At 53.3% G+C, this 12,251-nt stretch overlaps 1 protein-coding gene across 1 annotated transcript in view; it reads right to left on the bottom strand.

Annotated features, from left to right (window-relative positions):
- Positions 1–1,286: 1,286 nt before the first annotated feature.
- SPRY4 (sprouty RTK signaling antagonist 4) overlaps positions 1,287–12,251 on the bottom strand; it is an 11,324-nt gene continuing 359 nt past the window's right edge. The window contains exon 2 of the mRNA XM_008067444.1: positions 1,287–2,233. Coding sequence (XP_008065635.1) covers positions 1,287–2,186 — 900 coding nt within the window. The 5' untranslated portion in view covers positions 2,187–2,233. The remainder of the gene's footprint in view (positions 2,234–12,251) is intronic.

Below are 12,251 nucleotides of genomic sequence, written 5' to 3' on the forward strand. Positions count from 1 at the left end.
CAGACAGGGGGCCCAGCCCAGTGGCCCCTGCAGAATCTTCCCCCCACCCTCTCTCCAGCTCTTCCAAGCTCTGTCGACTCCCCCACCGGAGCTTCCTAGCACTAAAATAGACTTTTTCATCACCTCTCTATTTACATTAAAGATACAGACACATCACTATACACAAAAGGCTACGACAGCAAGCAGCGGAATCAGAAGAGAAGCAGCCCAAACCCAGCTCGGCCCAGCGGTCATTCTGCCAATGGGAGGTGCTTCCTCTCTTCTTTGCTGTGAAAATCCTCTTCTTGGTGGGGAGGGGAATTGTGTTCCTTGAGGTGGCTCGCCCCCAGATTTTGAAATCAGCCCTTCCTGGGGGTGGCCCAAAAGGAAGCAAGTTGTTTCGTTATTATTTTTTAAAACACCGTTAGCATCTGGTTTAATTATTCTATAAAAACATAATGACTGGATCCAGAGACCACAGCCTCAGACTCATTGGCAAAATGATATTTGGTCTCGCGTCGGCAGCCCTGGCTTTCTCTAACCGACAAGTTTCTGGAAAGGATTATCTGAGTAGAGAGAACTCGGGACACGTGGTGGCAGGCGAGTCTGTGACTCGGTGAGAGCCCAAGGAAGGACGGTGTGCTGAGCCGAACGCCCCGAGAGTTAGTGATGAAACCAGAAGGGAGAAACGCGCTGCGTGGTGGCTCCGGGGAGGCAGGAGGACCGAGGCTTGGACTAACCGGCAGTCCTCTGTTCTCAGCGGGCTGCCAAGTATATACAACAGGCATCGCTAGGGTGTGCTACACCTTCCACAAGGCGTGGGGGTCGACTGGAAGGGAGTCGGGGCAGAGAGGAGAGGGCGGCAGAGAAGTCAAGACTCCGAGGGTCTTCAAGGGACCCTGGCGCTCAGTTAACAATGTCTCCCAAGCAGCTAGGCTCCTAGGAGAGCCAAAGACAATGGAAAAGAGGGAGAGAGGGGAGGGCAGAGGGAGGGCCGGGAAGGCATTCAAGCAGCTGCAACTTCCGGATATGTGTCCACATCTGTGTTCCGTCTTCTGAAAAAGAAAAATCCCCCCAGAAACCACACCCTGCCCCTGCCATTGTCTGTCTGACACAAAGTTCCAGGACCCTGGAAAAAGCCCACGGTCCTCTTGCATCCTCCGGGGGAGCAGAGGGGAGGCGGCGGTGGTCTCTGCATCTTCCGGAGCTGCGGGGGGGGGAGTGGACCGACCTCTGAGGCCAGCCTCCGGAGGCCCACGCCTCCGGCCTTGCTGTGGTCTCAGACTTCAGAAGGTCTCCGGGGAGCATCAGAAAGGCTTGTCAGGTCTGCTGGCCTTGGCATCCCCCGCGGCCGCCTTGCAGATGACGCTGTTTGTGTGCTTGCAGCGGCACCCGGGGCGGCGCAGGCGGTCGTAGCCTCGCTGGGCCAGCTTCACGCAGCCGGTGGCGGGCAGGTAGCAGAGCAGGCAGGGCAGCACCAGGGAGAGCGCACCCATGAAAGACCAGCGCGCACAGCAGTTGGAGCGGGAGCAGGAGCAGGGGTGGTCGGCACAGGAGCCCTCATCGTCCTCGTTGGTGCAGTGGTAGAAGACGCCCTGCACCAGGCACATGCACGTGCTGTAGTTCACCAGGGTCTGGGCCGAGCACAGGCACTCCTGGTTGCAGACCCAGCAGGAGGGCAACGTCCTGGGGGCCGCACACTCCTTGCACTTGCACTTCCCGCAGGCCTCACACAGCAAGAAGTGCTTGTCCAGCTCGGGCGGGCCTGCGGGGCCCTTGAGGTCCAGCGGCTTGCAGTGGACCGCCTTGGGCTGGACGCGCACGGCCCTGGGTGAGGCCTGGTCGGCCACGGGTGGGGGCGCCATGTGGTCTAGGAGCCGTTGGTCGGAAGAGGTGCTGCTGCTGCTGCTCACCGAGCTGGGGCGCCCGCTGAAGGAGATCCAGTGGTGGGTGACATCCTGGTCACAGCGGGCAGGCCCTGGGGCCAGCTCCTGCAGCCCGCCCCGGCTGCGCTTGGGGCCGGCGTGGGGCGCCAGGCCAGGGCTGTCTATGTAGTCGTTCTCGGCGTGGCTGGTCTTCATCTGGTCGATGGGCAGGATGGTGAGGGGGTGCTGGAGCCGGCCGTGGGGCGTCCGGCCGTCAAGCAGGGGCTGGACCATGACTGAGCTGGGAGTCAAGGGGGCGCTCTGTGGGATCGGGGGCTCCATGGGGCCGGAGGTCCTGGGTTGCGCGGAGAAACAGGCTTCTAGGGGCCCTGGGGTGGGTGGGGAGAAGGAAGAGAGAATGGATGCTGGGCATCAGTACGCAACCTGTCACATCTACCCCAAAAGGTATCATAGCCCCTCCACGGACTCTCCAGCCACCCCCAAAGCTTAGATGGCCAATAACGACAATAACAGCAGTAACAGTCACTGGTAGAAATAACACGTATGGCGCATTTAAGATGTGGACACACTCTCTTAGGTCCCAGACGTATGAAGTCATGACTCTTCCCCATGAGCCTAAAAAGTAACTACTGCTGTCCCCCTCCTCTTCCTTACTACAAGAAACAAATGTTCAAAGTAACCCGTCCAAAGTCACACAGACCAGCCAGTAGCAGGCCTAGAGTCTGAGTTCTCTCGTAATCCCTGCTCCTTATTTAAAGTATACAGCTCAGTGGCTATAAGCACAGGCTCTGGAATCAGATCCACGTTTGAATTTTCATCTTGGCTGAGCAGTATTGCTGCCAATGAGTTATTTAGCCTGTATGCCTCAGACTCAGCTTTTATCATCTGTAAAACGGGTTTTTCTGAGGACTAAATGAGAAAACGCGTATCCAGTACTTAGCATGTTGCCTGACACACAGCAAGCACTCAACAATTTGTCACTGACCAAGAGAATAACCGCTTAGGTTTCCTGAGCACTTATGTGCATTCCATGCCAAGCATTGTGCTGGGTACTGAGGACGTGGTCAACACCACAGACAGCTCTCTGTGCTCCCACAGAGTTTATCAGCTGGATAAACAAAAGCCTTTATTTCAGATATTCACGGGAGGAAGGAAGGGTTGTATCTGTTGCCCGTACATCCATGATATTAACCAATTACTAGCACTTCTGACAAAGCAATCTCCAGCAGCTAGTAACCCTGGGTATGCGGCCTTCTGACAACTCGGAAGGGGAATCCTCGAGGGGCATTCACATCACCCACAAGTGCTGAGCTGAACATTCGGCCTAAACGCTATTTACTAGAATAGCTAAGCCAACCCTGGATCAGTTTCTAATTTCACTGAGAGAGTGCAATTTTAAGTTGGAATCCGGCCAGAGATTCAACTGCAGTGCCTGACACGGAACCCCAGGAAGTCACTTAAATCAAAGAGCGGAAACGGCTTGGTTCAAATTTAGAAAGTGCACATTGTTTTCTATTAGAAGTGCCATTTCCTTGCCTGCTGACCTTTACATTTGGAATTCTGCTGGAGATCAATTTAAAGAAATAGCAACAGAAGGCCAAGACCTCTGCTCAAGGGGACACAACTTGGAATCCGAGGGAAAGATTAGACTCTGGGAAGATTCCACCCCAATCTTAAAAACCCCAGGGGACAGGGAGGGAGGGTAGAAGCGGAAGACAACAGCCCTTAAAACAACAAAAAGAAGACCACTGGATTAATGTGATATGGGTGGGGTTTTGGCAGACGCTTTTCCAAGATGCTGATGATGTTCTCACTAGGAGAACTGATCCTACCCCTCCCTGCTGTTGGGTTCATCTGGTCTCCCAGGTGCTGTATGAGAAAGGGGTATGGATAACCCCCTGTCCCTCTGAATTCAGGACGTGGCTGGTCCACCCCAATACGCCAATCACAGGAGAATGACACTGGGTCCCCTGGAACTCCTCAGTACTGTAAATGCCTATGAGGAGTGGAATAAAAAGGCATTCAGCTCAGTATTATACTTGCCCTACTTGGGACAACAGTTAGACCACAAAGAGTTAAAAGTGTGGGGAAGAAGAACTTCCTTGGACACTTCCGGCTTGTCTAAAATAAAGAGCTAGTTCTAGATGGAAAGCTGCTGAGAGGACTAAAAAGGGGGTTATCCACAGTGCTGTTACCTGTGTATCACCTACACTGCTAATGCAAACAAAAGCATCCAGTCTTTTCTACAAGGTTCCATGCTCAGTCGACTGATGATTCACACAGGGCACCAGCAATTGGCTTTGCTCCCACGGCCCTGCCTTCTGAAAAGATGCTGGTACTGCCAGGTGTGATGGCCCACTCCTGTAATCCCAGCACTCTGGGAGGCAGAGGCAAGAGGGCTGCCTGAGCTCAGGGGTTCAAGACCAGCCCGGGCAACTAGGCAAGACCTCATCTCTACAATAAAGCAAAAGAGTAGCCAGGAGCGATGGCATTTGCCTATAGCTCCAGCTACTTGGAAGGATAGCCTGAGCCCAGCAGGTCGAGGCTGCGGTGCCCATGAGGGTGCTGCTGCACTCCAGCCTGGGTGAGAGTGAGACTCAGACTCAAAAAAAAAAGATGCTGGTATCTCTTTAGTTTCTCCTGTCTTGAAGAAGGCCAACCTAGTGGCAGTGCTTGCCCCTATGTTCTCTTTAGATGAAATCAGATCATCCCTGTCACATAGGAGACTTTCTCATGTCAGAGTTGGCCATAAGCGTCTGGCAGGTGGCCTCCTGTGAGGATCCCATAGATATGGTGGACTGTAGGTGAGCATCTTTGGAAAGAAATTTTTCCAAGGACCAGACTGGCGACGGGGCAGGAACCCCAGAGCATGCTGCCTCAGTCTGCCCTCTTATTCTGAGTAGGGGTTCCAAGACTTTGCTTCTAGAATAAATGAGTTTGGGGTCAACAGGCCAGGATTAAGTACTCCAGGTCCCAGTCCTGGGAACTTGGCTGAAGGGAAAGGTATGACCTAGCATAAGAATGGAAGATGCCATGGGAAGACTCTGATGCCAGTCAGAACTCTCACCCCGGACAAATACAACACGATTCTCTTACTCCAGAAACCCGAGTCAGGAATACTCTAGGTTCTGCCAACAAAGTGTTAGCGGCAGTTTGAAGTTTATATTGCCTTGTGTAGTTGCATTTTTGTCTCTCAGGACCAGGATTTCAACTGGCTACCCTGCGGGAGAAACAAGTAAAGGCACCTCCCCCCCAAAGCAAATTATCCACTATCCTTTCCCCAATTCATCACGAAGTATCTTTAAAAACAGCCATAATTCTAACAGATGAAGGAGAATGGGCAGTGCTTGGGATTTTTTTTTTTTTTTTTTGAGTTGGAGTCTCACTCTGTCGCCCAGACTGGAGTGCAGTGGCCACTCCCGGCCACCGCAGCCTCGACCTGCCGGGCTCCGGCGATCCTTCCACCTCAGCCTTCCGAGTAGCCGGAATTACAGGCGCGTGCTACCATGCCCGGCTGGTGCTTGGGAATTTTAACAGGCCCTGGAATCAGAAGGCAGATTCCCCAATTCTCAGAGGAGTCCTCCCCCCAGAAGCCAGGGGAGAAGCAGCCGCTGTAGGCAATGGGGTGTTGGAAACAGCAGGCCCCCATCACCCTCTAGAAGCAGCTGTTAACATCTGGGCCTGCAGTTGAGGCCAGACGTGGGGGTGGGAGCTTGGCCCACGATGACTCGGCTCTGGTGGGACCTTGCAGCACCCAATGGCTCCGGCAGGCATAGCTTAGGATGCATCTTCACCATCATAACTCTGATGAAAAATTCCTTCCGACCACCAGCTCAGCAAAAACCAAGGGCTGGCTTGGCGGTCCCGGCTGGCCTCACCTCCCCATTAGCAGAGACCTTCACAGGAGGGCCTCTAAGAGCCTCAGCTGAATTTATTTGGCTGACAAAGAAAAACAACTTCCTGAGCTGCCTGTTTGATAACCCCTCAGCAGGGCTAAATGATGTCTTCAAAAAAAAAAAAAAAAAATCCAACTCTCAATTCGTTAAAAGATCAATCTCTACTCACTGGGCCGCACCCAACCTCCAGTCAGAGCAAGGCTGCCGATCTTAAGTGCAGTTTAATATGCACTCTCTGCTTCCCCTGCAAGGAAGGAAGAGATTTACAATATAAATAGGAGAGAGGAGGCCGTGCCTCACTGAGACAGTTAAGAAGACACTGATGGCCAATTTGGATGACTCTGGGCAGAGAAACCAAGCCAGCTCGCCACTTAGCCAAGAAGCACCTCTATCAGATTTTAGGTAGCATTCTTACAGACTGTGAGGGAAGGAACTCCTACCTCCACTCAACCTTCTAGTAATAAGTAGTAATCATGGGAGCAGCTAACATTTTCAAAACATTTCCCGGCAACAGGCTCTGTGCTAAGCCCCCAGTGATTTATTTTTTCACTGAATCGTCACCATACTTGGAAATGGTACCCATTCTGCAGAGGCAGAAGTGGAAGCACAAAGGGTCCTGGAGTTAGAAGTGTTCAAGGCAGGCTTTTAACCCAGATGGCAGAAACTCCAGAGGCGGAAACCTCAACCATCAGCTCACAGTGACTTGCAGAAGGCCTCTATGACCTCCAGGTATTCATGGAGAGGCAGGAAAGCCCCAATCACTTTCACAACCATGAACTTCTCCAGCCCCAGGGAACCTGGTCGAGTCACCCCAGAGCTCAGTAACCCAACCAGTAGGAAGTGAAGCCAGATAGAGCTTCTCTGTCAGACTGAACCCCAGTGAGGGGAATTTTCAGTGTGCAAGGAGAAGACTGGGGGGTTTGTCAGCTGTCACAAGGAAGGCTCAGAGTTCGAGTTCTCACCACTTCCAGTTTAGTGTTCTTTGCCATCCCTTCTGTTCCCTCATCCTCTATGGTGATTTCGTTTTCAGCTCCCTTAAAAGTTGAATGGGTTAGCCGGGCTCGGTGGCTCAGCCTGTAATCCCTCGCTTGGGGAGGCTGAGGTGAGTGGATTGCCTGAGCCTGCAGATTCAAGATCCGACTGGGCAACTTGGCGAGACCTCATCTCTAAAATAAATGAAAAATTAGCTGGGCCTGTAGTTCCAGCTACTTGGAAGAATGAGGCAGAAGGATCGCCGGAGCCCAGCATGTCGAGGCTGCAGTGACCGGGAGCGGCCACTGCACTCCAGTTTGGGTGACAGAGTGAGACTCCAACTCAAAAAAAAAAAAAAAGTTGAATGGGTTTTACAAAGCAGTCCACAAAGAGAAACCCTGAGGGTAGAAGGGAATCCCCCTCTTCCCCACCTGTCAAGTTGAATTTAAGGGTCCCCAGGGCACCTTCATCGATGGGACTTCCTGGCCCAGGTCTTTTGAGGAGGAGAATGAGCTAGAGTACAATAAAAGAGAGTCCTAGAATGCTGAAATCAGCAAGATATCGAAAACCCCAGAGCACACAACCCTGTATTTGCTGCCTGGTGGATCTGGAAGCACAGAGTCAGCCAGTCTGACACTCGGTACATCAGTACCTGTGGAGACGGGCTGAGCAGAGGGCTAGGGCTGGCTGGAAAGAACCAAGAGGCTAAAGGCCCGCACAGGCCGGGCTCAGTGGCTCAGCCTGTAATCCCAGCACTTCGGGAGGTCGAGGCGAGTGGACTGCTTGAGCCAGCGGGTTCAAGACCCACCCGGGCAGCTTGGCAAGACCTCGTCTCTACAATAAATCAAAAATGTGCCGGGCGTGGCAGCACGTGCCTGTGGTTCCAGCTACTTGGAAGGCTGAGGCGGAAGGAACGCTGGAGTCCAGCGTGCACTCCAGTCTGGGTGACAGAGTGAGACTCCAACTCAATAGAAAGGGGAAAAAAAAGGCCCGTACAATCTTGGGATGCCCATTCCCAGCCACTTCTACCTTCCCCTCGGCTCACCCTAGGAAGGGGAGTTGGGAAATATTGGGAAAACCTGACAGTTGTACTTTGAAAACTACAACTCAGCTAATGACAAACCGGCCAAGGTTGTGGCCCTGAATGAACGAGTTCCTGCACTCCATTCAGTCTCAGCAGGCTCTCCCAGGGAAGGTGTTTAACCCTTTAACAACTCAGAATAAAGGTCTCTGGCTGCCAGAGAACTTGCCCACCACAACTGCTTGGTTCTTTGTGACAATATCACAGTTTAGATAATTAAGCTACGACCAAATGATGACTTACTGCTTTAAAAGGACTTTCAAAGGAGGGAGGGAGGGTGGTGAGGGAAGCCAAGGATTTGCCCCTCCCTACACCCTTCAAAGGAGGACAATCTGCTAAGAATGGCCCCAGTGGGAGAATCTGGCATTTGAAGGCTAGATTTGTCTGGGAATCGTTCTTCCTGTCCTGCTCCAGGGTCACCTCTGGCCATCATCTGTTAGAGAGCGCCAGAGAAAACAGTTGCTTCTCATCACTTCATCCCATCACCGGCTAGCAGTTCAGTTTTCTTCTCTCTTCCCTCTTCCCTCTTTCACAGCCAATCACCTGGGCTCAAAGTCCCAGCACATGGAAGGGTGGGAGTCTTGCTGGACTCTGGTTTTGGGGTATTTTAGTCAGCTTCAAGGTCTGTATCACTGTATGATCTTCTCAAACTGAGCTCTGCTCAGATCCTCATAAAGGGAGATTAGAAGCCAAGTCAGAGCTGGGCATGGTGGCTCTTGCCTGTAATCCCAGCACTTTGGGAGGCTGGGGCAGGAGATCAGGATCGCTTCAGCCTAGGAGTTCGAGACTAGCCTGAGCAACACAGTGAGACCCCGTGTCTACAAAAAACATAAAAACTAGCCAGACATGGTGGTGTGCGTCTGTAGTTCCAGCTACTTAGAAGACTGAGGCAGGATAACTGCTTTGAGCCCAAGAGTGAGAGGCTGCAGTGAGCCATGATTGTTCGTGCCATTGCACTCCAGCCTGGGCGACAGTGAAACCCTGTCTAAAAAAAACAAAACACACAAAAAAATGAAGCTAAGTCAGAAAAGAAGGTAGCTAGAAGGAGCCTGCTAACCACTGGCCCAAGTCCGTGTGTGTGGGGTGGGACCAGAACTCCAGGCCCCCAGGGGAGGGCTTCCTCCTACAGATACCAAAATCATATAATTTGTCTCCCTCGCCTCAAGAAATTAATTTACAAGAATAGACCTTAGCTTGCTCCTGAGACAGGGGCAGGAAATGACTTCCCCTTCCCTCAACCAGAAAAAGACAGACAAGGGAAACTCTTCTGCAAGTGGCTACCTGCCCCACAGGGCCCTTTCTCTCCTCGATAGATCCAGCACATCTGTGCTCCCTCCCCAATGCCCTTGCTTCCTTCACTGACTGGGCCTGTCCTTGGAAAGAACAATCGTGATCACAGCTGAGCTGTGGAGCCTCTTAAGTCCAGCCACATGTCCCAGATACATCCCCCCACCACCTTGTCAGCTGTCCGGATCCACAGGGTGGCCCCAGGCCCCAAGAGCCAAGGACGCCCCACCTTACAGCATGCAACATCACGCTCCACCTATGGTGTAGAAAGGGGTGTCCCCAGAATCAGGCCTTCCTCCCAGAACCCCGGAAACATTGCAGTGTGGCCCTAGTCCTGCTCCCTATCCTCCAGAGAGGAGTTTGTTCCCGCTACTCTGAAGATGGGGAAACCAAAGCCACACTTAGCGGGTGTGGCTCGTTACTCATCTGCTCTGCCCTGGTCTGGTCTGGTCTAGAAGGAGCAATGTAGCTTTCAGTGTGTTTTCCATTCACTTTCTTCCTCTGACTCTTTTCAGAGAGCTTTAAAAACAAATTCTAACGAGCCATTGCTTTCCCCTGCCTGGGAGATCCAGGTTGGCTATGAGATGGAAGCTTCTTCAACTCTAGCCATTTTCCTGTCTTAAAAACCCTGTCACGTGTACATTTGAAACCCCCAAAATTCAACTTTATCCTCAAATCCAAAGGCTTAGGCAAGAACCCTAACCCAGGTTGTCGTCTCAAGAGAATTTCCACCTCAAAAGGGGCCAGATGACAAGCACTCTGGGTTTAGAACCCAACTGAACATAATTCTCCAAGACATACCAAAGTTTCCTGAATAAAGAGGACAGACTCCTTCTGAGGTCTTCTGGGTACCAACACGCAGAACTACGGGGGGGGGGTGGCGAGGGCTGAAGATGTCACAAGGGACTTTTAGCAGTGACAACTGGAATTCACATGTGACCCCAAAGCATTAAACCCCAGGGCAATACACCTCAAGGGCCACTTTGCGTTAATGGGTTCTTTTCTCCTTCCTTAGTTTTTAAGCCACCTACTTTCAAATTTTGCAACAAAAAAGCTGCCTTAATTTGTTATTCTAGAAAGAAGGTCAAACCCCTGGGCATATGCAATGTCAGCTTTACCAAAGGGAGAAGAAATCCAGAATATAAGCTGGACAGAGCAGAATTCCAAGGACAAGACCCTCATCTCTCTCCACTATTCTGGAAGGATGCAGACAAAAATGACACCTGTGAGCTCCCAGTGTCCACTTGTCCCTAGGCTCCGCCCTGTGTTCCATCTCTCCCCCCATTAAAGCTTTAGTGAGATGCTGCCATTTCAGAGGGAGATCTGGAAAGGGCATAGGGCTGGGCAGTAGGGTTTTTACACCCCACAAACAGGGAGTGACTGCCCATAACCAACAGATGGCTTTCGAGTCTCTCACCACAGCTGGATCAATATTTCTCCATTGAGATTTCAGAAATCTGCTACCAAAACGCACCCCACCCCCACCAGACTGGTGAGTGTGCTCTGTTCACCACGTTGGAATTCATCCAGAGTCTGGCAGCACGTGAAGACCCTCTTAAGGGACGGGAAGGAGAGAAAAATGAGATTTCACAATGGACATCTCTACAAGTTCTTTCCTACCCTTCTGAGGTGGGGGGACACCAACTGCAGCCCTCCCATTGCTAGCCCGACTCACACCTGCACCAAAGGAAAAAAAAAAGCTGAAGATTTCAGATGTTTATGCTCCATTTGTGTGAAGACCCAGAGAACTCTAAACATTGTGAAATCCACCGGTGCAATTTTGGGTAGGGCCTCAGGCCAGACTGAACTTATTAAGAGGTTGATAAACCCACAATCCCCAACTGCTCTGAGCCTTTCACCTTCCAGCCCCGAGTCCCTAAGAGGCTTGTCAGAAAGCCTAGTGCCTCCTCAGCCACCCAGACAGACCCACCTTCCCCCCCACCCCCTCCGCCCCTCGCAGGTTCTCTGGCCTCCAAAGTGTCGTCGGTCTTCTCCCAGAACTGGAGAATCACAGCCCTGACGTGGAGGCAAGAGAGAGGGGGCTGCCACACGCGCCCCACTGCATCTTCACCTTCCCTTCCAGCACTGAGCACCCTGGGGGTTCCTGGAGGCTCGCTGCGCCAGAAGGCGGCCTCCTGCCCTCACCCAAGCCTGGCAACATGGAAGCCCCTCCAGCAGCTAGTGCAAGAGGCCGCAGGCAGCTCCCCCTCTGCCTCCCATCCAGCCCCTCCAGCCCACTTGGCCTCTCCTCCATCCCTCAACCTTCAAGCCCTGCAACCATTTTCCACCTCTCTTGCCTCTCTGCCCCCAGCCCCCAATCAAAGAGAATTGAGAAACCATCTTCTTGCACAAGAGCAGCTACCGTCTAAACGCTTTTTGATCGCAGCATTGGGGGGCAACTGGGCACAACAACCCGGGCCCTAGTGATGGAGCCGAGACCCAGGTGCCCTGGCGGGCCAAACCCGCTCTCACCCTGCTCACTGTCCCCGGAACCTCGGTGACTTGTAATTTCTCAGAACGTACCGTCTCTCCTGTGATGTCAAGCCTGGTACCACCAAGAGGAAGGCAGGGTGGGAGCCTTCTCTCCTATGCTCGCCACCTCTTCCTCCAGCTCCCACACGCCTGGCGTTATGTAAACGCACCTTCAGCCCCCACCACGGCCCTAGCGCGCCCGGGGGCCCGGGGCCTGGCCCAGCTCGGTGCCCGGAGGCAGGGAGGCAGGGTGACCGAGGAGTCTCGGGCCTGCAGAGGCCGGGAGAGCAAACGCAACCGCAAGGCAGTTGCACAGCATAAAACGCGGCAGCAGAGCAAAGGTCAGACGGCGAGGAACCGCCTCGCCAAGGAGGGAGAGCAGAAATGCCCAGCCCTGGGCCGGTCCGCGCTGACCATCGAGGGAGAGGTAGCAGGGGCGCAAGCCCGGCCCCTCACGGCTCCGAAGGGGAAAGAAAAATCTACGTCGGGCATAGGCCGCTGAGGCGGGCCGGGGAGATCCACGGGGGAGCCGGCCCCGTGGGCACGGAGCCGCGGTGGGCGAGCCGCCAGGGTGAGGGCGCCCCCGACCCTGTCTGGAGCTGCCCGTCAGCGCTCCGGGCGGGCGGTGGCAAGAGGAGAGGCCAGGCCGGAGGCAAGCCCCCGGGACGCGCACTGGAC

This window comes from Carlito syrichta, unplaced genomic scaffold (assembly GCF_000164805.1).
Source record: "Carlito syrichta isolate Samal-C Ts95f unplaced genomic scaffold, Tarsius_syrichta-2.0.1 Scaffold309624, whole genome shotgun sequence".
Classification (NCBI taxonomy): domain Eukaryota; kingdom Metazoa; phylum Chordata; class Mammalia; order Primates; family Tarsiidae; genus Carlito; species Carlito syrichta.